This window comes from Camelus dromedarius, chromosome 13, assembly GCF_036321535.1.
Source record: "Camelus dromedarius isolate mCamDro1 chromosome 13, mCamDro1.pat, whole genome shotgun sequence".
NCBI classification, from domain to species: Eukaryota; Metazoa; Chordata; class Mammalia; order Artiodactyla; family Camelidae; genus Camelus; species Camelus dromedarius.
This window is the reverse complement of record NC_087448.1, coordinates 52,980,508-53,006,308: the sequence shown is the minus strand read 5'-3', so window position 1 is coordinate 53,006,308 and position 25,801 is coordinate 52,980,508. Positions and strand designations below refer to the sequence as shown.

Here is a 25,801-nt window from a genome sequence, read left to right as displayed (position 1 = left end):
GGACTGTCTGTATCTTGATTATGGTAGTGAATACATAAAACTGCACATGTGATAAAATTGCACGGAATTAGACACACAAAAAGTACAAGTAAAACTGGGGGTACGTGAGTATCAATGTCAATAGATTGTACTACAGTTTGGCAATATACTTCAATGGGGGAAACTGGGTAAAGAGTAAACAGGATAAATGTATTAGTTCTTACAACACATGAATCTACAATTATCTCAAAATAAAAAGCTTAATTAAAGTAATTTAAAGAACAGAACAAATACAACAACCTCTCTTTCTTCATCTTTCTGTCTCTATATATCTTTATGATGCATAGCTGGAATGATGTTCACTAAATGATAATACTTACTTCTTGATGGTGGAACTCTGGGTAATGTGAATGTTTCTATATTGTTATAATATTTTTAAAATAGGCATCTCCCTTTTTATAAAATAAGTCATTACTTACTTTATAAAAGGGCGATAGAGTACAAAATTTATACCCTTAAAATTATAAGACACTATTAAAATTTAAAGAAGGAACAAATTAATGGAAAGACATCTATGTTCATGGACTGGAAGACTTAATATTGTTAAGATGACAGTACTCTCAAAACTGATCCACAGATTCAATACAATCCCTACCAAAATCCTAGCTGGTCTTTTTGCAGAAATTAACAAACTGATCCTAAAAAACACATGGAAATTCAAGCACCCAGAAGAGTCAAACAATCATGAAAAAGAAAATGAATGAGGAGTTTACAATTTCAAAACTTCTACAAAACTCAGTAATCAAGACTGTGGTACTGACATAAGGATAGACACACAGAGTGATGGAACAAAACAGAGATTCCATAAAAGATTTTTTTTTTAACTTTTATTGAGTTATAGTCATTTCAAAAAGTTGTGTCAAATTCCAGTGTAGAGCACAATTTTTCAGTTATACATGAATATGTATACATGAACATACATATTCATTGTCACATTTTTTTCACTGTGAGCTACCACAAGATCTTGTATATATTTCCCTGTGCTATACAGTATAATCTTATTTTTCTGTTCTATATTTTGAAATCCCAGTCTGTCCCTTCCCACTCCCCGTCCCCCTGGCAACCACAAGTTTGTATTCTATGTCTATGAGTCTGTTTCTGTTTTGTATTTATGTTTTTTGGTTTTTGGTTTTTGGTTTTTGGTTTTTTTTTTTTTTTTAGATTCTGCATATGAGCGATCTCATATGGTATTTTTCTTTCTCTTTCTGGCTTACTTCACTTAGAATGACATTCTCCAGGAACATCCATGTTGCTGCAAATGGCATTATGTTGTCGGTTTTTATGACTGAATAGTATTCCATTGTATAAATATACCACTTCTTTTTTATCCAGTCATCTGCTGATGGACATTTAGGCTGTTTCCCTATCTTGGCTATTGTAAATAGTGCTGCTATGAACATTGGGGTGCAGGTGTCATTTTGAAGTAGGGTCCCTTCTGGATATATTATGCCCAGAAGCAGGATTCCTGGGTCATATGGTAAGTCTATTCCTAGTCTTTTGAGGAATCTCCATACTGTTTTCCACAGTGGCTGCACCAAACTGCATTCCCACCAGCAGTGGAGGAGGGTTCCCTTTTCTCCACAGCCTCTCCAGCATTTGTCATTTGTGGACTTTTGAATGATGGCCATTCTGACTGCTGTGAGGTGATACCTCATTGTAGTTCTGATTTGCATTTCTCTGATAATTAATGACACTGAGCATTTTTTCATGTGCCTATTGATCATTTGTATGTCTTCCTTGGAGAATTGTTTGTTTAGGTCTTTTGCCCACTTTTGGATTGGGTTGTTTGTTTTTTTCTTATTAAGTCGTATGAGCTGCTTATATATTTTGGAGATGGAGCCTTTGTCGGTTTCATTTGCAAAAATTTTCTCCCATTCCATAGGCTGTCGTTTTGTTTTACTTACGGTTTCCTTTGCTGTGCAGAAGCTTGTAAGTTTCATTAGGTCCCATCTGTTTATTCTTGCTTTTATTTCTATTGCTTGGGTAGACTGTCCTAGGAGAACATTTTTGAGATGTATGTCAGATAGTGTTTTGCCTACATTTTCTTTTAGGAGGTTTATTGTATCTTATCTTGTATTTAAGTCTTTGATCCATTTTGAGTTTATTTTTGTGTGTGGTGTAAGGGAGTGTTCTAGCTTCACTGCTTTACATGCTGCTGTCCAGTTTTCCCAACACCATTTGCTGAAGAGACTGTCTTTATCCCATTGTATATTCTTGCCTCCTTTGTCGAAGATTAGTTAACCAAAAGTTTGTGGGTTCATTTCTGGGCTCTCTATTCTGTGCCACTGGTCTATATGTCTGTTTTTGTACCAATACCATGCTGTCTTGATGACTGTAGCTCTGTAGTATTGTCTGAAGTCTGAGAGAGTTATTCCTCCAGCCTTTCTTTTTCTTCAGTAATGCTTTGGTAATTCTAGGTCTTTTGTGGTCCTATATAAATTTTATTATGATTTGTTCTAGTTCTGTGAAATATGTCCTGGTAATTCGATAGAGATTGCATTAAATCTGTAGATTGCCTTGGGCAGTGTGACCATTTTAACAATATTGATTCTTCCAATCCAGGAGCATGGGATATCTTTCCATTTTTTAAAGTCTTCTTTAATTTCCTTCATCAGTGTTTTATAGTTTTCTGTGTATAATTCTTTCACCTCCTTGGTTAGATTTATTCCCAGTTATTTTATTACTTTGGGTGCTATTTTAAAGGGGATTGTTTCTTTATTTACTTTATCTGTTGATTCATCGTTAGTGTAAAGAAATGCAACTGATTTTTGAACGTTAATCTTGTAACCTGCTACCTTGCTGAATTCTTCGATCAGCTCTATTAGTTTTTGTGTGGCCATAAAAGATTTCTTATCAACTGATTTCCCTCAATGGTGCCAAGACAATTCAATGGGGAAAAGACGGTCTTTTCAAAAAACAGTGCTTGGACAACTGGATGTCCACATGCAAAAGAATGAAGTTGGATTCCTACTTCATACCAAATACAAGATTAACTCAAATTGGATCATAATTTAAATGTAAGAGATAAGACTATAAAACTCCTAGAACAAAATGAAGGAGTAAACCTTTTATGACTGTGAGTTAGGTAAGCCTTCTTAAATATGACACCAAAAACAGAAGCAACAACAAAAATAGACAAGTTGGATTTCATCAAAATTAAAAGTTTTGTGTTTTAAAAAACACCATCAAGAAAGTGAAAAGACAATCTACAGAATGGGAGAAAATGTTTATAAATAATTTATCATACATAGCAGCACTATTCATAATAGCCAAAAAGTGGAAACAATCCTAATGTCCATCAATTGATGAATGGATAAGCAAAAAATATGGAATATCTGAGCAATGGAATATTATTCAGCAATAAAAAGGAATAAAGCACTGATTAAAGGTAAAACATGGACGAACCTTGGAAACGTTATGCTAAGTGAAAAATGCCAGTCACAAAAGATCAAATATTGTATGATTCCATTTATATGAACTGCCCAGAACAGATAAATCTACAGAAACAGAAAGTAGATTAGTGGTTGCCTATGAGTTGGAGGTCTAGTGTGAAAATAACAGGTGACTGCAAATAGGTATGGGATTTCTTTTTGAAATGATAAAAATATTCTAAAATTGACTGTGGTGATCTCTGCAAATATACTAAAAACATTGAGTTGTACATTTTAAGTGGGTAAATTGTATTATAAGTAGATTATATATTAGTAAAGCTATTCTAGTAAAAAGGCAACATAATGCAAATACTTTTTTATTTACAAGACCACTATATAACATCACATTTACTTACAGATGAAATAGGGAGTTATGAAAAATTCAGAAATTCAATACAATGTTTAAGTAGAAAACAGACAAGTTTTCATTTTGGAGCTATTTATTATTTTATATTAATTTTTTAATGGGAGGGATAAGAGCAATCCTTTAAGTAGTAGCATCTGAGAAGCAAACTAACGTATGCACAGATAAAGTGATAAACCCGGATTTGCTTTGAAGTAATCTAGCAGTGGATAAGGGAGGTGGGAAAGGGAGATAAAATGTCACACAACTGGTTGGTTGTATCAAGTTTTGAAGCTAAGTAATAAGTATATGGGGATTCATTTATTATTCTCTCTACTATGTTTGAAATTTTCCATTAAAAATAAAAAGTATTTTCCTAAAAATAAATCAATAACTGTATTACATCATAATTTACTGCAACAGTTACTTGTTTTTGGACATCAGATTTGTCCGATTCCATAATTACTAAGAATGCTGTGTAAACAGCCCCCAAATCCACACTTAGTTGGACCACATACCTTGGGAAAGAAGAGATCAAAGGATGTAGTCAAGGATACAATTAAGGTACAAATTTTAGTTTCTGCCCCACCCTCCACCTGGTATTGATGGATATCCAATCACCCCATGGTTAGTTCTGGAGGTTTTTAGATAGAATCTTATGATGAAAATATACTAATCCTCTCAGAAAAATAAATAAAATTTAAAAATATAACGTTAAGCACCAAACTTCCAAAGAATTATTTAAAATATTACAAAATCAGTTTTCCAAAGATATCTATGGTTCTGGAGAAATGATACAATTGATTTTCAAATAAATTTGATTTCCTGAACAGTTTACACAGCACTAGAATATCCTCAAAATTAAGGCAGAGTGCTTTAAAATAAAAATTCTTATTAACTTGTATCAAATATGTATCACCTGATTATATCTAGAGCAGATTAAACATGTTTCTTACTACTTGTAAAACATCTCTATACCCAGACAACAATCTGTATAGTCAATTAGACAATATATCAACAAAGACAATTAAAAATTGGCTCCAAAGGAGGGCTAATGATTAACATAACTGGAAGGACATTAAACAGAATTATAAATACTAGTAAAGCTAATTCTTTTCACTGAAGGGTAATTGCATGGAACAAATTATGATAAAATGTGAAATCCTTCACAAAAGTACTCAAAGCAAATTAAATTTCAGAATGACAAATACTCAAGTCCTACAGTATGAGAAGTACTGTGTATTGTCTGAGTAAAAGAAATGAGACTGAAAAATAGTCACTATTAATGAGTGAGGCACTTGAAGAAAGTTAATAGTTATCTTTTGAAAAATACTATACCCCAAAATGATTAAAACATTCTTCATTCTTCAGGGTGAGCAATAAAAAGATGAAACAGAAATGTATAATAAAATATTTATAGCTACATGACAATTAAATGATACTGAGTTAGTTTCTCATAAGAACATGGTAGCTCCAAAAAGGATGAGCCCTTTGGAATTTACATAACAATGTCTGACAAATTCCAGGCATTAAATATGACTTCTCTTCTCCCATCCTTTCTTCAAGCCTTTATTCTAGTGGCACTGTTCAGTCTGAAATGCTCTGCACCACAGCCCCCACCTCCTGGACTGGGGAGATGCTACTGATCTTTTACACTCCCAAAGCATTTTCACCAAGATTCACATACTTCCAGGAGCTACCATTTTCCTTTACCAAAGTAGGGGAAAGCAGTCATCATCTTCTTTCTGGCTCCCAGTGAACCATCTCCCCTACTACCCATTTTTCTGATGCTAACTCTTTGAGGACAACAACTGTGTGTCTTTTCAAAACATTTCGTTCTCAGGGCTTGGTATAATAAAGATCTCATAGTAGGTGGTCAAATTAAATCTGCTTAACCCATCTCAGGTTATTTATTTTTTTTTTACCACAATTCTTGAGGATCATGTGATAGCACTGCAAAAGTATTCTGTAAAGCACTATATGAATGACAGATTTTTACAGGCTATACTTACCTTTTAGATAGTGAATCACAGTGCTTTTCATCTTAAACTATAGTTGGGAAATATAAACATCCCATTAGTTTCTACTGTTGAATTTCTTAATTCCCTAACCATATAAACTGTATGATCCTATCCCTAAGTTGGGTCTGGTAACCTTCAGGAATATTAAGATTCCCACTCCAGGGATTTTTTTCTTTTAATTTTCCCTAACTTCAGATAGAAAGGAAAAATTATGGTTCCTTATTATTTGCTTCAGAGGTACAAAATGAAGAGTCACACAGGACCCTCCAAATCACTTAATCTGTTTCTTTCAACATTTTGTCCAGACTCCTAAAGCAAAAACTACAGAGCACATTATCATTCTGTCCTGTGTCCAAAGAGATATAACCTGGCTTTTCACTCATCTCTTCTTTCCCATTCTTTCAACAGCAGGAAGGACATGGACACAGAATAAAGAAACTAGTCTCTAGTTCTATTTCTCAAAAACATTCAAAACAACTTTGCTCCCTCAGAAAGACACTAGACTAAAATTAGGCAGTCTCAAATCCAAATGTTTTCTGGGATGGGGCAGGTAAAATATGTAGAACAACTGAACAGGAAGTAAGGAACAATGTTTACTATCCTGGCCCTCTGGAGAAGAAACACCCTGCCTAAAACCTCAACATCTACTGAAAACAAAATGTAAGCCAAATAAAATAGGCCTGCATGCTGGATTCAGTTTATTAGACCAGAAGGATTTTAGTAGCCGTAACACACAAAAATTTGTGGTTTGTATTTGTGAGTTCTTTGCTGAACCTGACAATCTTTAAGCACCTTCTCTTCTACTTTTGAAATTTAACTCAAAGAGAAGGACCATAAAAGCCATGCTTTCTGAATTAAAGATACTTCAGCTGGGAGATATCAGTTCCAACAGGCCACAATTTGCTGGCTCCTACTTTAATAATGAACCATTCTAATGTCTTGTCCTAAAACATCTTTGGTCTAGAATTTAAACCTCTTCTTTCAGTCTATGACTTTTAATTCTTCTAATATACTCTTTAAACTGTGCAGCAAAGCCACTATCTTTGAATGTCAGAATTACCTTTATTAATAAAATGATGTCTCTTCCAACCAATATTCTAATACCACCACAATCACCACCCCTACGCACTCCAACTCTTATTCAGAAATGGTCTGGGTCAATGGGCATCTACTTCTCTACTATACTGTAAGAAAATTACTGTTTAAATAGCACTCCTTCCAATTCTATAAATTTAGCCAATATGATTCTACTGGCTGAAGCAGCCATGTATATACTACCCTCCAATGACACATAAACTATGGGACAATCCTGTGCTGCAGTCACTCAGGTTCCCAATTAAATGTCATAATATCATAACCCACAGGGTGAGCTTCTGGAGAAAATCAAACCAAGACAAAGAAGGAAACTGTAACTCCACAGTTAGGGTAGGCCCTAATCCAGTACCACTGGTGTCCTTAGAAGACCCTTGGTCACAAAGACACACAGCCGGGGTGCACATGCACAGAGGGATAGCCACGTGAGGAGACAGCAAGTGGGCAGCCAGCTGAGAGAGGCCTCAGAAGAAACCAAACCTGCAGGCACCTTAATCTTGGTCTTGTAGCCTCCAGAACTGTGAGAAAATAAATTTGTTGGTTAAGCTACTCAGTCTATGGTATTTTGTTAGGCAGCCTAGCAAACTAATACAATCTGATTTAATACCTGTGATTTAATTTTTTGAACCAATTAAGAGATCTGGTTGCCGGAGTTTTAGAAAAATGTGTTTTCTTCTTATGCTTTGCTTTCTTTGCTAATAAAACTTTTATTGAAATATAACCTACATTTAAGAGAAGTACACAAATCCTAAGTTTACAGCTCTGATAAATTTTCACAAAGTGAAAACATCTACGTCACCACCACTCAGATCGAAAAACAAAACACTGGTAGCTGTGCTTTCTTAATTCATGGATTCAATACTGAATTTTCTATACTAGTCTCTTACATATCTTGAGTAACTTTGTTTCCTACCTAATATAGATTATTTTTTAACTTTCAAGTGTAAGTCTTCCATGGACATAACAAGTACTGTTTAGGAATGCTGCAATATTACACTTCTTAAGGACTAACATATAAAAAACAAATTAGAGGTCATGGCTCCAGCATTCTTTTATTTATTTTTCTTTTATTTTTTAACAGGACACTGCGGTTATCTTTGTGAGACACACAGTCTGGTAAACTTATCACATAGGCTCCAATTAATTTTTCTTTCTCCCATTTAACATCTTTTAATATTTTTTTCTGACAAGACTTTGAAGCAAGTAAAGGCTTTTGTAGAAAGTGAATGTCAGCTGAATCACTGATGCAGTTAATTTATTTGAATTACTTTTCATGAATTTTATAGTCTTGAGATAAAATTGTTTCCAACAAATGATAGTTTTTTGAGCTAATGAGGTACGGTGTATTGTTTTCCCTTACCACTGTCTTTCTGAGTAAATTGTATCCTAATGGAAAAGTTCTGTGGCTTTGAAGTAGTTATTCTAAAAGGCTGAAGAATACAGAGAAACTACATAAATGAAAAACTAGGTGCTGAAATCCAAAAAAGATGAGAGGCAGTTTCTGAGAGAACTTCACTGGAATCATAACAACAGTTCATGGAGGAATTGGAGAAGTCCAAATGAAGAGAAAGGTAGGGATGCAAAGGATGTGATCACCCAGGGGACTGAGGGGAGATTGCAGTGAAAGTCCAGTGCAGGCAAGAGCAGGGTGATCAGTCATCCTGGTGTTACCTCACCTGTGGGTTAAGGGGGCTGAGTATTAACTCACCAACTCCCATCAGATACTGGTTTAGAGGCACTCTCAAAGTGAGCTTTAATACCTGGCATTTCTGACCCACCCTCCAGGCAAGGAGAGTAGCTGGCAGCAGAGAAAGCGCTCAGGCAGAGCCACAGATCTGAGATTTAGAAGTTGGCCAATGTGCACAGAAATGGCAAGTGCTGAGGAATCATGGGTCGAGAGCATCTAGGCATTTATGTCACAGTCCCTAAACCATGGGAGTCTGTCCCTAACTTGGGAATGTAAGAGACATTAACCTTCACCTAGAAGCTGCAGAAAAAGGATTAAGAACCACTCTGAATCACCCGTTTTCCTTGGCTAACAGTATATGTGCTCCTCTCAAAAAACTGTTTAACTATGATACATAACAAGCTACACAGTAAACAAACAAACAAACAAAAAACTGCCAAATTCTCACTGTCATTAAGTTTGACATAGTGACATAAAAGAAACCGAAGCTGTAAACAACCCTGGGTGGGTGCTTCTTTCTCTAGGAGCAGAGAAGGCCACAATTTCCAACCGTAAAATATTTTCCAGAAAGGCCCTTTTAGAGGGTTAGGGTTAGGAAAAAATGTGAAAACAGTATGCGTCTGTAGGGTGTTCCCCACTTCTTTCGGAAAAGCTAATGATACAGTAATAAGCAAGAAATTGAGGACTGATACACATACACAGAGTCCTTAGAACAATTTTTTTTAAAAAAAAACTTCAACTGAATTTCTTTTCAGACACAGCAGTCTTTCAGAGCACGCTGGCTCTCCAGCAGTATTTCACCCCTGGCCAGGCCACAACTGTCTACTTCTAACAGTTGGTAAGAATATGTAAGAACGAACCTTTATTTCATAACTTCAAATGTTTACTAAGTCATTTGGCATTAAAGACATATAAATTGATCTAATTTTTAAGAGATTTATTAAATTTAACTTGGATGAGATTGGTTTCTCTATTCTTCTTGATCAATTTCTTTAATTTTTCCAAAAAACTGACATTCTAAATTGAGGTTTGTATGCAAATTGAATACATCCCTATTGTTTATACTGACATATAATTAAATAACATTTTTTAGTCCATTCATCATACAAATTCTTATCCTGCTTCTATTTTATTGTTAATTTTTATTTTAAAAGCCCACTATTCCTTAGAGTTTGGTCATATTGTATTGACAAGATTTCCTTCTTTCTAAATGTATTTACTTGTTAACTGTAACTTTATGAAATTGGAAAATAACCCATTACATTTGGTAAACACAGCTTAAGTATTTCCCTTCTAACACTGCTACAAATCTGACATCAGTGCTTTGGTACAGCTCTAAAAATGATTCTCTATTCTGTCACTTCTTTGTCAGCCAAATTCCTCAAACAGTTCTGCAGAAAGATTGCTTCATGCTTTCACAGTAATACAAATGACTTGATGAATTGTATTTTCTCCAGGGGTACCTTTACAAGTGGATACTGTAAGCTGTAAAATTCCAAACCACTGTGATTTCAGATAGAGGTGAACCATAAATCAGAAAACAGAACATAAAGAGGGGAAAAAAAATCAAGGAACACTGGAGTCTGAGCATTAAATAGTTCCCACTGACTACATCTATGATGATATTTCAAAATCACTGTTCATTTTTTCAGGTACCATAATGGTATTGTGGTTATGTATTTTTAAAAAAGGAATCCTCATCGAGACATGTACTAAAAATTTAAAGACAGAATGATATGCTGTGTGAGATTTTCTTCAAAATAACCCTGTGAGGTACAAAGGGCAGTGGCTGGGGTATAGCTGAAACAAGACTGACCACATGTTGACAGTTTGAAGTTGGATGGTATGTACATGGAGTTTTACCATACTGTTTCTCTACTTTTGTATATGCTTAGAATGTTTTCCAGAATGGCAAGTTAAGCAAAAACCTCAAGAGCAATCTCCTAAAAGCACAGAAATTTCTTCTGATATAATAAAAGAGAAGAAAAAAGGCAGAAGGAAGAAGGGCCGGGGAGGAACAGGAGGAGAACAACAACAAAAACAACTACTGGGGAGATGAACAGGTTCCCATCACTCCTGCTGGCTTCGTCAAAAAAAAAAAAAAAAAAAAAAAAAGAAACCATTTTATAACTTTAATCCCATCAGTAGTTATACCAAATAGTTTGCCCACTAAAAACAACAGCTTCTCTTACACTAAACCAGGGTTTCTCATCCTTGGTACTACTGACATGTTGGGCTGGATAACTCTGTGTTGCAAGGGCCTGTCCTGTGCACAGTAGGATGTTTGGTGGCACCTCCAGTCATGAGATGCCAGCAACATGCACCCAGCTGTGACAGTCAAAATGTCTCCAGATACTGCCAAAGCTGCCCCAAGGTGGAAACCTCTGCACTAGATAATACATAAATATAAATACACATCTAGAAAAGTGCCAGGTTAAAAACATATTCATAATCTGCAGACAGTAATTGAACAGATTATTTTTGTTTCTGCAGGGCAAACCGAATGGGAATTTATGAAGGAACTGAGGTTTATAATAAGTGAAGCTATTTTTCACTGTGATAATCACAGAGAAGCTATAAATCACAGTGATATACAGCCTTATAGAGCCTTAGGAGATTAAGTGCAGCAGGGCAATGAGGGGTGCAAATACATATGAATAAAGTGAATCATACCTTTTTATAAAAGTAATTTGTTCTTAATCACTGACAGCATGTTAGAAAAGCTGGGTGGGGGATATACAGATTTGTTATATTATTCTATTTAGGAGTATGTTTGAAATGTCCCAAAATAAAAAAGTTAATTTTTTTACACTCTACTTCTCTCTTTCTTTTTTTAATGCTGCCAATTACTCACAAAATTGATTTTGCATCTACACTCTGAAAACCACTAGTATGATGATTAAGGGCACAGGTTTACAACCTGCATAATGCTGGTCAAATTACATCCTATGTAAACCCCATTTCTCTCATAATAAAGTAACAATGGCGCCTACCTCACAGGCTTAATGTATGAAATAAATAATTCCTGTAAAGTGCTCACCACAGTGAACAAAGTAAGTGCTCGATAGGTTACCTATCACTGCTTAATGACAAGAAAGATGTAAGCCTTGACAAAAAGTTCCTTCAATTCTTCCAAACCAATACTTATGAGAATATAAATGATATAAGGCACTTTGTATCACAGCAAATATAATTAAGAATATAGTTCAAGTGTTGCTTTCGATTCACTGTTGTGATGTAGCTTTTCATCTCATCATCTTTTTGTCAGCACTGGGTACCCTGAAAGTGGGACTAGTGAAGCTGGGGGGAAGCGGCTACTACTTTTTCACATGAAAGCCTTCTGTACTCTATGTGTGGTTTTTTTTTTAATAAAGAGTAGGTATTGCTCCTTAAAGTAATAAGCCAATTTCAAAGTCTTAGCTTCTTCTTTCTATAAAGAATTACTGTATTAGTATTATCACCATATTAACAGAATACAGTTTCAAACAGTAAAAGTATAAAGGCAGCCAAAGAATGTGTCCCCTATTTCTATAACGAGAAGTTACACAGCAGAGAAAGAAAAACCAGCTACACGTATTTTCTCCATGTTAAATTTGGATATAAGAACTATATAGTTAGGCTCAAAGAGCAAAAGAGACCATGCCCGCATGCAACCAAAAACTGGAATCAGGTTTAAAATAATAATAGCAATAAAATTACTTGAAAAAGCCAAATAAAATAAGTTTTTAGAAATTAAAATATTTTAATTAAAATTGTTTCAATGACTTAGTTTTAATACCTCAAGTAAACAATTTACACTGTAAAACTGATTTTACTATGCTGTGTTAGGTTTGTAAAGAACCCAGGTTCTTCCTAAAATCTTAAGTATACATGAATCAAAACAAAGAACCAACTTTATAACCTGGAAGCTACAGAAAAATCAAAAGGCAAAAAGAGAGACATGTTTGCACAGCCTGTCATTACCTTCAGGTATGATAAAAACTTTCTAAGTTCTTCCTGACTGCTTTACAAAACAAGAAATGGACAAGTATGATATAAGCTGAGCATCACAGAATTTCAGGAAGCGGCAGATACAACATACAATAAAGGTAAAAACTGACACTTTCTGACATTCTCCATAGATATCAAAACAAAGATACACAGAAAACAGAGGTCCAAAATAGTTATTTATGTAAAAGAAATCACAACCCAAACTTCATTAAAATTTAGGCAATGAAATTCATGTGGAATTCATGAGTACTAGAACTGAAAGTTTAGGTTACATTAATGAATTTATAGCAATAATAAATTTACAGCAGTGACTAAAACTGAAAAAAACCCCAATAAATGTGCCAATATTCCTTGTATTTTAAATCAATTCTTCTGAGGAACAATACTTTAAATATTATCGAAGTCATACACTGTCAGTGTGGTTATTACAACACAAATATAGAAGAGGAGACTACATTACCAAATTAAAAATGCATGGGTGGCAAAGCTAAAAGAGAATTCTAATGTCTTCTTTCATCATTGTACTTTTTACTCATCTATTGGTTATTTCTCCCCAGAAAACAGGGGACTAAATTTTTAAGTTTCTCACTAATAATTACTTTGGTCACATGATTTATTTTAAAATTCCAGGAAATTTTTAGAAATTCATGTACTAAAGAAACAAAAAAAAGGCTTGTCAAGATATACCCCACACCATAAAATCTCCATTCAATCTTAGCACTGAACTTGTGTAATTGCTAGAAATTTGGATGACACTGCTTAAACCATCTCTAAGAACGTTGTTGGTTTTCTGCAGTTAAACTGTAAAGATTATGTTATGGGCGATTACGGACTCATCACAGTGAGTCACAGTAATACACGCCACCTCCAGGATAGTGGTTACCTCTCTGGAAAGGGAGGTTAGGGGTAAGACCAGGAAAAAGAAAAACAGAATGTCAACTGTATCTAAAATGTTTTATTTCCTTAAAAATACTTATGGCAAGTGTTAAGAGCTATGAAATAGAGCTGCTGGGCACAGGGTACACTATTCTCTACACTTTCCCATAGGCTTGAAATATTTTATTAGAAAAAAATGAATAGTTAATTATAAGTTTTAATGCATTTAATTTGTGATTCCAAACTTTAATATTACTCTTATACTCCAGTTTTTTTCCTCCTCCTCACCCACATCCCAGATTATTAAAGCTACAGTATACACCAACCACATATTTATCCATGCATACCTGAATATGAAAAGAGTATAACCATGCTTTTCACTTTCTTTCCAGCCACTGAATAAAGGAACATTTTCTGCTATTAGGCTTACTTTTTCAGAGAGTAGACATGGTTCAGAGAGTTGGCAATAAAATTCAAAGCTGAATCTCTGCAGTCAGCCACAAACTTCAGGGACAGTTCAGGAAACAAAGAGAACACTCAAGTCATACATTTTTGTTTCAGTTTAGTTCTTGCTCAGAGTATAAGATTATCAGAAACTGATCTGATTCCAAATGTTCAGCAGCACAGCTGCTGCTCAGAATAAGCAAAAACTAGAGCTCCCTTACTCCTTCCCGCGGGATGCTTGCACATAATTCACTGGGAGAGCTGTGGGAAGCCCTGGCTGGGGTTTAGAGACGGCTGCCCCGTGAAGTGCAGGGAGGCAAGAAGCAACCTGGAGTTGCCAAAGAATTCCTCAGAGCTCGGTGCACAGGCATCTACCCAGGTAGACCTGGCAGCACTTCTGTTACCTTTTAAAAAGAGACTGTTTTAAAAGTGTATTTCTAAATGTGAGGAAATAGAAGAGGGGGCTAGTCACACATTCTGTTAGAGCTTCTGCTCTCTCATCTACATAATACAAATTTAATTTAAAAGTCCCTCCTTCTTGGAATTGTAGGGAGAATTAAATAAGATAGTATAAGTAAAAGCAGGTTATACATCCACATATAAGTGTAATAAATAAATACTTGCAGGTAATAGTTTACCTGAGGTTCAAATCCAATAACTATATATATATATTATATATATATGCACACTGTACTCTTAATACCAACAACAAACACTGAAACAGGCATGGAATCTACTGCTACGAATGATGCTGCCCTAGAAAGCACTGGAGGAAGGAGGTGTCTCTATTAGGCTTCAGCCAATAAAAAGGGTTCAACACATCACAAGGTATCTCAGAATGGAACCTGCAGTCTTTTCCCATCACAGCACACTAAATCAGCACTCCTCAAAATGCTGGTCTATGGTCTAAGGATCCCTGGGGTGAGGGGTCCTCAAGATCATGTGAGTGTCCCCCGATGTCAAAACTGTTTATTAAAATATTCAATTGCCTTTTTCACTGTTATTTGCACTAATGATGCAAAAGCAACGGTGGGTAAAACTTCTGGGGCCAATACAAATCAAGGCAGTGGTACCAAACTATACCACTGTATTCTTTACCACTTGCACTCCCAGTTTAAACAAACAAACAAACAAACAAACAAAAAGGTCAGTTTCAGTTAAAAATGTCCTTGATAAACAGTAAAAATTACATTTTATTCAACTTTGACCCTTGACATATATATCCTTTAATATTCTGTGACACCAAACAGGAAGTACACATAAATCACTTCTTCTCAATACCAACAAAGGATGCCTGTCTCCAGGAAAAGGATTTATGCTGTTGCTTGAGTTGGGAGCTGAACCAGTGACTCTTCTCATGGAAGATCATTTTTACTTGAAAAAACAACTGACAAACCATGGTTATTCACACTCAGGTATCTGAAAGATATTTCCTCAAAAATTAATGGAATAAGCCCACCCTTTCAAAGAAAACAACTGATAGTACATGTTGCCATTAATAAAATTCAACATTTGAAGTAAAAATTAGAAGTTTTTAAACTTGTACCCACTGCCATAAGCTTGACAGCTCTCCATTACTTACAGGCTTTCTGCCTATATCAGTGACATTAATAAAGAAAAAATTTGATATTGTATAAGCAAATGTGTCAATATGTGGAAAACCTATATAACTCAGTGAACCAACAGTCCCCAAATGATGGATGTGTGATGTTATAATGTCATCCATAGGGAAAAGAACACAACCAAAAGGTAAAAGATAAAACCAGTGGATTTCAACTTAACAGAGTATAAAAAGTTCACTGAAAATCAGGTTTCAGACTCTAAATTGCCACCACAAACCTTTAAGAAACTACCACTTGTAAAGTTTTGGTGTGGCATCAAAAGGAGAATATCCAAAATTATCTGAAAATGCTGTTAATTATTCTTCCCTTTCCTTACTACATATTTATAAGATGCCAGATTTTCTTCAGATATTCTACCAAAATAATATATCGCTAAAAATTGAATGCAGGAGTGGATGTGAGAATCCAGCTTGTCTTTTAAGCCAGACATTAATGAGATTTGCAAAAGGTCACTCTAATTTTTTTTTGAAAATAGGAGTATTTTTCATTAAAATATTTTATGTTAATGTAATATATAAAAGGGCCCTGACACCAAAAAGTTTGAGAACCACTGTACTACACTGATACAAAATAAATTATGATAAGGCTAAATAAAATTTTAGGGAGTCCCACTGCATGGCAATTAGTAATATGCAGATGGTGATAATTTATGCAACAGTATAGTTCATGTAAAAGCAGTGCTAAGAAAAAAATTCAACAAAAAAACTAGCTGGAGTTTGAATGCTATTAAACACACATAAAAATACATACAGCTTAATTCAAACCTCTGAAAATTATATAACTGATATCCGATTCTCAACCAAGCATTATTATATGTCCAGTAGTTAACCAAGTGTCACATCATACAGCATTGAACTAATGTGATTAGCAAAGAGAAAGTAAAAGAATTATCTGTACCAAAATAAAAATGTAGTGAGCAAGAAATAAAGTGGGAAACAAAGGAATTCAATATTCAACTCTGAACCTCAAATGTCCTAAGAAAAAGACTTTGAAGGAAGAAAACCCATCCTTCAGTTACTAATAAACCATCTCACTTAAAACCACTCTAAAGAGCACCTTTTGAGTACTAGTAATTCTTAGGAGAAAACAGAGAAAAGAAACTACTTCAACATATATTTGCTTTAACAAGCCCATGTGTTATGTGCTCAATCCTATACTAGACACTATGGAGGTAAGCAGGAGACATAGTTCCCTGCCCATAAGGTTTAATTCAGGCAAAACGTGTTCCCTCTGCCTTAAACACTCCTAGCTGGCTAACTCCACAGGCTACCTTCTGCCTCTTTCAAGATTTATTTTAAATCCCACCTTCTCAGTGAGCCCACATTTGACCATGCTAATTAAAATTTCAAGCCCCATCCTCAACATGATACTTCTGATCCCACTTTCTGCTTTTTCTCCCCAGAGAACTCACCACCTTTCTGGCTGCGATATACTTTACTTACTATGTTTACTATTTGTTGCTGTCTCCTCTTACTAAAATGTAAGCACCATGAAAGCTGAGATTTTGCTAACTAAAGCATTCCAGGCCTAAGTAAAAGAGGGCCTGCTAAAAGCAGGCACAAATATCAATTTTTTTGAATTGATGAGTTTCTAGAAAGGGGTCAAAGACAATGAAAACTTAAAGCAAAAAAGTCACCTTCTCTCCATCAGCTCCAGCCCAGACGCTCAAGCCAAAAAAGCTTGAAAACCATTCTAGACTTCTCTTTTTTCCAGTCACCCCCTACCCAAGTCAATTAACTGCCACAAGCTGTCAAAATTACCTCTAATATCTCCAGAACAGGAATCCTCTTTCCTACTACCACTGTACCAGTACAAAGGTTTTCATCTCTAGACTATGAAATCCACAGCTGAGCTTTTCCACTTTGATCTAACCAGGACCATTAAATGGATTTTAGATAGGTATGACAGAGTATGAGAGGTAGGAGAAAGCTACGTGAGGAAGAACAGGATACTTGAAAGTGAGAGAAATAAATTTTACATTCCTTTCTTTCCTCCTATTGTTGCACATTTATTTATATACTTCAAGGTGCAGCTCAAATATTTTCTCCACTTTTGATGCCTTTCCCAGTTCCTCAAGCGAAAGTACATACTCTTTTTTTTTTTTCCTGGTACATATTTCTAATACAGAACTTTCTGTAGCAATTATTTTTTCATATCCCAGTTGCCCAATGGTACAGGAGTCTAGTCTTATTCTAGCACAGAGCCTAGCATCAAAAATAACTGAATAGATGAACAACTTTTAGTCTAGAACTGGCAACTGTAAAGAAGAAAACCTAAGTCTGAACAAAGGTAGGGGTGCAAAGGACAAAAGAAATAGAAGTTATCTGGTTACCAGCAAATGGCAGATAAAAACACTGAACTGAAGACCCAAGGGGAAAAAATAAAGGCCACATATATGAGGCATTTCCACATAGATGAAGGTAGAGAGGTAAGCTAATAGAGATAGCCATGAAAATATTTAATAGAGAAATAGCTTTTTTAGAATTTCACGGAGAAATCTGGAGGTGGAAGGGCCAATCCAAACAGTCCTTAAAAATGAAACACATTCACTCAGATAGGAATACTCAACTAGAAATAATGTTCATAAAATGCAGACTGTTTTAATTAAGGGGAAAGCATTTTAAAATACAGCATCAGACCCCTCTAATCCCATCAACCCAAAGACACTCATTAGAAAACATGGCTCAAAAGAGGTCTCTCAAAAACCAGCAAAAGTATGTTAACTGAGGAAATAAAGTTATTAAAATTAAACTCAACACACTGAACTCAAGTGAAGGTGTAATTTTTCTTACAAAATTCTGTTGTATAGACCTGTGCACTATTGAAAAAGAAATAAAGAGCCTAGAAAAGCAATTTTTTATAGGAAGGTACAGTTCTAGACTTGGGGGGAAATGTAAAAATATTCAGGATAATGTCTACCTCATGTTTATTTCAATGTAAAATAAACGGCTTGCGTGTTGTAAAATGACTCAGTGACTTATACTTCGGCAGGTTCACGACAAACCAAGCTAACATTAGAGTGGTGGCTCATCAGTTTTTTGGGGCCTCAGTTCCCTCTGAGACTCCAATGAAAGCTATGATCCTGTCCTACAGAAAAACATGAAGACATCCACACATAGCTAGCATTTTAAATACGTCATGGCAGTCTGCTGCCATGCTGTCTATTTATGACTTCCTAGAGAGCCAAGGAACCGAGATGTAGAACTATTACCTTAAGGAGCAGAAACAGCAAATGACACAAGGCTCCTCAGAAAAGGAAATGAACTATTAATAATTCTAGAGCCTTTTCCTTGGTTATCCATGCAATCAAAAAGACTGAACACAAAAATCTCTACTGGCAGAATTTTATCAAGTGATAAACGCCCAGATGTAGCTAAAATGCATGCACACACCTTAAAATAAATTTGAAACCTAAAGTGTTGAAAATTAAGACCTAATATTAATAATAGTAATAACAGCTAATAGTTACTGAGTATATACATGTACCAAGTATTTTCCAAAGTGTTTAAAATGTATTCATATTTATATATTAATGTAAAGAATTATTATCTGCATTTCATACATAAGGAAATCAGAGCACAGAAAGGTGATAAGAGAGTTAAGGAGCACTGACATGAAATAGAAATGCCTGAGATTAAGACGCAAAGACTACTTGGAGCTCCACGCAAAAACTAACAGAGCTGATTAAAGAATTTGGCAAGGTAGCAGCATACAAGATTACCATACTGAAATCAGTTGCATTTCTTTATACTAAAAGTGAAGTATCAGTAAAGGAGAGTAAACAATTCCTTTTAAAATCACATCCAAACAATAAAATACTTAGGGGGATAAATCTGACCAAGGAGGTAAAAGACCTATACATGGTGAACTACAGAACATTGATTAAGGAAATTAAAGATGACTTAAAAGAAATGGAAAGATATCCATGCTCTTGGATTGGAAGAATCAATATTGTTAAAACGGCTATACTGCCCAAGGCACTATATGAATTTAATGTGATCTCTATCAAACTACCCATGACATTTTTCACAGAACTAGAACAAATAATCCTATAATTTAAATGGAATCACAGAAGATCCAGAATTGCCAAATCAATACTGAAGAAAAAGAATGAAGTTTGAGAAATAACCCTCCCAGAACTCAGACAATAGTACAGAGCTACAGTAATTAAAACAGTATGGTATTGACACAAAAACAGACATACAGATCAATGGAACAGAATAAAGAGCCCACAAATAAACCCATACACCTACAGTTAACTAATCTTTGACAAAGGAGGCAAGAATATACAATGGAGAAAAGACAGTCTCTTCAGCAAGTGGTGCTGGGAAAACTGGACAGTTGCACGTAAATAAATGAAGTTAGAACATTCCCTCACTCTATACACAAAAATAAACTCAAAATGGCTTAAAGATTTAAACATAAGACAAGACACTATAAACCTAGAAGAAAACATAGACAAAACATTCTGACATAAACCTTAGCAATGTTCTCCTAGGGCAGGCTACCCACACAATAGAAATAAAAGCAAAAATAAATGGGACCTAATTAAACTTATAAACTTTTGCATAGAGAAGGAAACCATGAGTACAAGAAAACAACAACCTTTGGAATGGGAGAAACTATTTGTAAATGACGCAGCTGAAAAAGATTTAACTTCCAGAATATATAAACAGCTCATACAACTTAATAACAACAAAAACCCAAACCAAAAATGGGAAGAAGACCTAAACAAGCAATTCTCCAAAGAAGACATACAAATAGCCAATAGACACACATGAAAAAATGCTCAATATCACTAATTACCAGAGAAATGCAAATCAAACCTACAATGAGGTATCACCTCACACCAGTCAGAATGACCGTCATTAAAAAGTTCACAAATGATAAATGCTGGAGAGGATGTGGAGAAAAGGGAACCCTCTTTCACTGCTGAAGGGAATGTAATTTGGTGCAGCCATTATGGAAAACAGGATGGAGATTCCTCAAAAAAACTAAAAATAGACTAACCACATGATCCAGCAATCCCACTCCTGGGCATATATCCAGAGGGAACTCTAATTCAAAAAGATACATGCACCTCAAATTCATAGCAGCACTATATACAATAGCCAAGACATGGAAACAACCTAAATGTCCATCAACAGATGACTGGATAAAGAAGCTGTGGTATATTTATACAATGGAATACTACTCAGCCATAAAAAAGAATAAAATAATGCTATTTACAGCAACATGGACAGACCCTGAGATCATCATTCTAGGTGAAGTAAGCCAGAATGAGAAAGAAAAATACCATGATATCATTCATATGTGGAATCCAAAAAAAAAAAAAAGGACACTAATGAACTCATCTTCAAAACATAAACAGACTCAGAGGCATAATAAACAATCTTATGGTTACCAGGGAGGGGAAGGTAGTGGGAAGGGATAAATTTGGGAGTTTTGAGATGTGCAAATGTTAACCACTATATATAAAAATAGATTTAAAAAACAAATTTCTTCTGTATAGCACAGGGGACTATATTAAATATCTTGTAATAACTTTTAATGTTATGAAAACAAATATACATGTGTGACTGGGACATTATGCTGTACACCAGGAATTGACACAGTGTAATTGACTATACTTCAATAAAAAATAAATAAATAAAAATTAAAAGAAAAAAAAGAAGCAAAGACTTCCCTTATAGTGTGCGCCATCTAATGGCAACTTAGATCTGTATTTGTATTATTACAGTTCTACAAACCAAGAACACATTGTCCAAACTCCAGAAGATGACAATCTTGATTCTTTTCTATATGCCTGCCAAGATAATCTTTATAATACCATATTCACTTTGGAGTTCACTGTAACCAGAAATGTGAATACAAAATGTTCAAAAAGAGCACAACACTAACTAAACAATTTACAAGATCAAAAATGAAAGATTAATTTTGAGGACAAGAAACCTTGGCTTTCTAAATCACTGTCTTTTGTAGAAGTACCTGCAATGAGCCATGCTTTGGAAAGATTAGCAACTTAATAAGATGTAAAAAAAAATCTGAAATAGGGTAACTTTTTCTACAAAGGAAGTTCAAGTCTCCCTGCCTCAAACTTTTTTCCAGGCCCTGCTTCCTTCTTATCATCTTGGTGCCATGCCTCTTCCACTCCAGAGGCAACCACAAAAGCAGAGAAAACCTCACAGGTTCAACAGGTCTTATCACATTCCATTAATTGCAAGACAAATTTCAGATTCCTTGAATGTGCCTACGCTATGCCCTACACAATGGAGCATACAGTAAGTATTTGTTGAATGGTTGAATCTTCTCCAGGAGAAAATGCGTATGTTTAGCATTTTCTACCTCCCATAATACTACACTACAAATTATTATGGCATCAGAATAATGTAATAAAACAAATTTTTCACCTTAAACCACATGATGGAAAAGTTATAATTTACAATTTTTAAAATTCTACCTCCAAGAGGGGAAAAAAGAAAGACATGTATTTTTTTTGTATTTTTTCAACATCTAAGATTTTTTTTTAACGTTTTTTATTGAGTTATAATCATTTTACAATGTGTCAAATTCCAGTGTAGAGGACAATTTTTCAGTTATACATGAACATATATATATTCATTGTCACATTTTTTTCTCTGTGAGCTACCACAAGATCTTGTATATATTTCCCTGTGCTATACAGTATAATCTTGTTTATCTACTCTACATTTTGAAATCCCAATCTGTCCCTTCCCATCCCCCGCCCCCTTGGCAACCACAAGTTTGTCTTCTATGTCTATAAGTCTATTTCTAATCTGTATTTATGTTTTATTTTTGTTTTTGTTTTTGTTTTTAGATTCCACATATGAGCAATCTCATATGGTATTTTTCTTCCTCCTTCTGGCTTACTTCACTTAGAATGACATTCTCCAGGAGCATCCATGTTGCTGCAAATGGTGTTGTTGTCGATTTTTATGGCTAAATAGTATTCCATTGTATAAATATGCCAAATCTTCTTTATCCAGTCATCTGTTGATGGACATTTAGGCTGTTTCCATGTCTTGGCTACTGTAAATAGTGCTGCTATGAACACTGGGGTGCAGGGGTCATTTTGAAGTAGGGTTCCTTCTGGATATACGCCCAGGAGTGGGATTCCTCGGTCATATGGTAAGGAAAGACATGTATTTTTGACACCAGTTTATGTAGCTATTGGCATTCCAAGAGATACCACAAAAAATTTATCTGAGTACAGCTGACTCCTGAACAACACAGGTTTGAACTATGTGGGTCCACTTATACTGGATCTCTTTCAATGGTAAATACCACAGTACTTCACCATCTACAGCTGTTGAATCTTAAGCACAGAGAACTGCGAATATGGAGGAATCTTGGCTATGGAGAGCCGACTGTAAATTATACCCACACTTTTAACTGTGCGAGGGTCGGTGCCCTTAACCTTCCCATCATTCAAGGATCAACTGTATGCTCCTTTAAAGCAATGATTTTTTTTTTAAATGATGTTCTTAACACATTATAATTTCTTACAGTTTTCTTTGTAATGTTTAATGAAAATTTCACAAAACCATAGATCTTTTTCTTTATACAACAAATTAACTTTCTGAATTAGATATGAGAAATTAGTTCTGTTCAAATGAGGTGGCCTGTTGCTTTAATAGTAGTATTCTCAAGTCAGTGAAGGTTAAAAACCAAGAAACAACGAAAATAAACATATATTCTTACATATGCCACAAAAAGTTCCCTCTATATCTAATTTACAAACTGAAATGTTTGCTCCTAATTAACTGAACTGTTAAAATATCTGAGAGCAAATACAAAATTAGACACTACACTACACAGAGCTTCCTGGAAGCAGAAACCAATCAAAAGAAGTTAATCCCTATGCATTAAAAACTAATCCCTATGCATTAAAAACTACAGAAAGCCTACAAGAGTCAAAATTCTGACAAAAATATTCCCTAATATGAAGCAGTATTTTTTAAAACACAACTTATAGTTGCTAAGTATCAATTTACCAAAACAGGCAAGGATAACCTTATCTTGACAAAATTCAGAATACTGTTTCTTCAACATCCTAGAAGACAGCTTGATGCACCATACTCTTCCATCTGCTTTGTTCTATTTCCTCATGCCCCAAATGGAAATTAAACCCTTCCAGTAACAGCCAAAACTTCATCAACCACAGGAAAGTACTCAGAGCAGAGAAGTAGAATGACAGGAATAAGAGGGAGACTGGATAGATGGAATAGCCCTGGCAACGACCTTAGAGTACATGTTGAGAGAGAAAATCTATACAACATGTATAGAAATTGCGTTAAATAATTCTATTCCCACTTACCTGATGAGCTCTCAGTAAACACTGTTAATGTCTGTCCTCCAACACTTTGTAAGACAAATGGATGTTCTCTAGGAGCGCTGACTGAAGCTGGTTTTCCGCCAATATCATGAATATTCGCAAGATCCTCATTCAAAGTAAATGACACCTAACACACAAAACCCAGAGCTTATTACAACAGACTTTTTTATTTAAAGTATCTGTACAGAAATTCTGATTATAAATCAAATACTTTTCTAATGTGAATCTTTTCCATCTTATTAAGCATTTTTTAAAAACTTTATCAATCTTTAATCATTAGTCATAAAAAGAGAATCTAGTCCCATTTGTCAGAATAACGGAGCTAATCTACCACTATAAAGATACACATTATTTAGACAAATGTTTCCTCTGGTCTATGGCTGAAAAAATTCTATTTCTAAAATAGAAATAAATTTTTTTCCTAAGGTGTGTGAAGTCAAAGGACCATGTCTTGTTATATTTATATCTTTAAATAAACTAAATAATTTGTCTATCTATCCATCCATCCATCTGCTAGCCAAGTGCCTGGCACAAAGTAGGAAAACAGTATTTGCTGAATGAATGAACATTTTAACAATATTAAGAAAGCAGCTGTACTTCTTGAAGCAGGGGGAGGTGACCTTATTTATTCTAAAGCTTAAACACTCCCATAAGCAGAGGATATCTTTCCTTTTTAGGTCCAATGACTCCTGTATGAGTACATAGTACTGTTTTATTTTTGAATATTTAAATAAATACAACTAAATATTTATAAGGATAATTCAATATTGAGGTTTAGAATAAAAAAGACACAGTAGGTGATCTTTCAAAATGATTTTCACCATATGCCAGATCTCCCCAGATTTTATATTAAAAAGATTTATAAACTTAAAATATTCATCTCCCAACCATGTAGAAAGATTATGAAATATTATTTAAATATCTCTATTATGTGTCAGGTACAGAAATTACATTCTGGACTTAATGAGTTAAAATCTACAGTCTTTAAAAATCCAAATCAAATGCATTTGCTACACTGAAACATTGTTAAAGTATTACTGAAGCAACACTAATTGTCATAGTTCCAAGAGAGGGGATATTTAGGTCAAAGTAGAAAAATGCTAAGCATGAACAACCAGAAAAGAGCCCATTCACTCATACAAGAGTGGCATTTATAATACTACGGGCTCCTGACCATCAGCCACCAGTTTGATGTGGAGTTTCCCAGAATGCAAACACTACCGTCTCTTTACTACTACTAACGCATAGTAAAATCTCAAGTTTTAAATAAAATTTTCATAAAAATAATCTTACCTCCGTTCTTCCTTGATTCCTGAAAGAGATGAAAGAAAAGTTTAATTATTTAATTTCATGTTTCTTTCAACTGAAAGCTAAGAACTAAAAGAACACTACTTCATATTTACTAAAATAGTACATTTACAAAGATTACCCTTGGCTGTCCTAACTACTCCAATTTGTACTCCTTTAGGAAAAACAAATTCCCATTACTCCCACACGAGTATTTTAAATATTGTGAGTTTGTGTCTCTTAACATTATTACAACCTGTCCTAATAATACTTTATCCAAATGATGATCTTATTACAATTCTTATCTTTATTTCTGAGCATTTTTAGCACTCAGCAACACGTGAATGGCATATTTAATACCAGATATACAGTACTTCAGCAAATTTTGCTATTTTGTCCAGCTGAAGAAGTTTCATTTACCTAACAGTTATACCTACAGTATAGAGGTCCTTACAAAACTGAAAAATAGAGTTACCATGTGATCCAGCAATCCCACTCCTGGGCATATATCCAGAAAAGACAAAAACTCTAATTCAAAGACTGTAAGATTTGGCAACAATGTGCCCCCAATTCATCATGACAACAATCCCCTCAACACGCACAGGCAGGCACT

General features: G+C 34.8%; 1 protein-coding gene across 1 annotated transcript in view; it reads right to left on the bottom strand.

The window, feature by feature from the left end:
• Nucleotides 1–25,801, bottom strand: part of GTF2F2 (general transcription factor IIF subunit 2) — a 121,296-nt gene that overhangs the window by 82,042 nt on the left and 13,453 nt on the right. Inside the window, exons 3-4 of the mRNA XM_010980855.3 lie at nt 25,195–25,213; nt 23,884–24,028 (exon numbers count right to left, since the gene is read on the bottom strand). Of these exons, the coding sequence (XP_010979157.1) occupies nt 23,884–24,028; nt 25,195–25,213 (164 nt within the window). The remainder of the gene's footprint in view (nt 1–23,883; nt 24,029–25,194; nt 25,214–25,801) is intronic.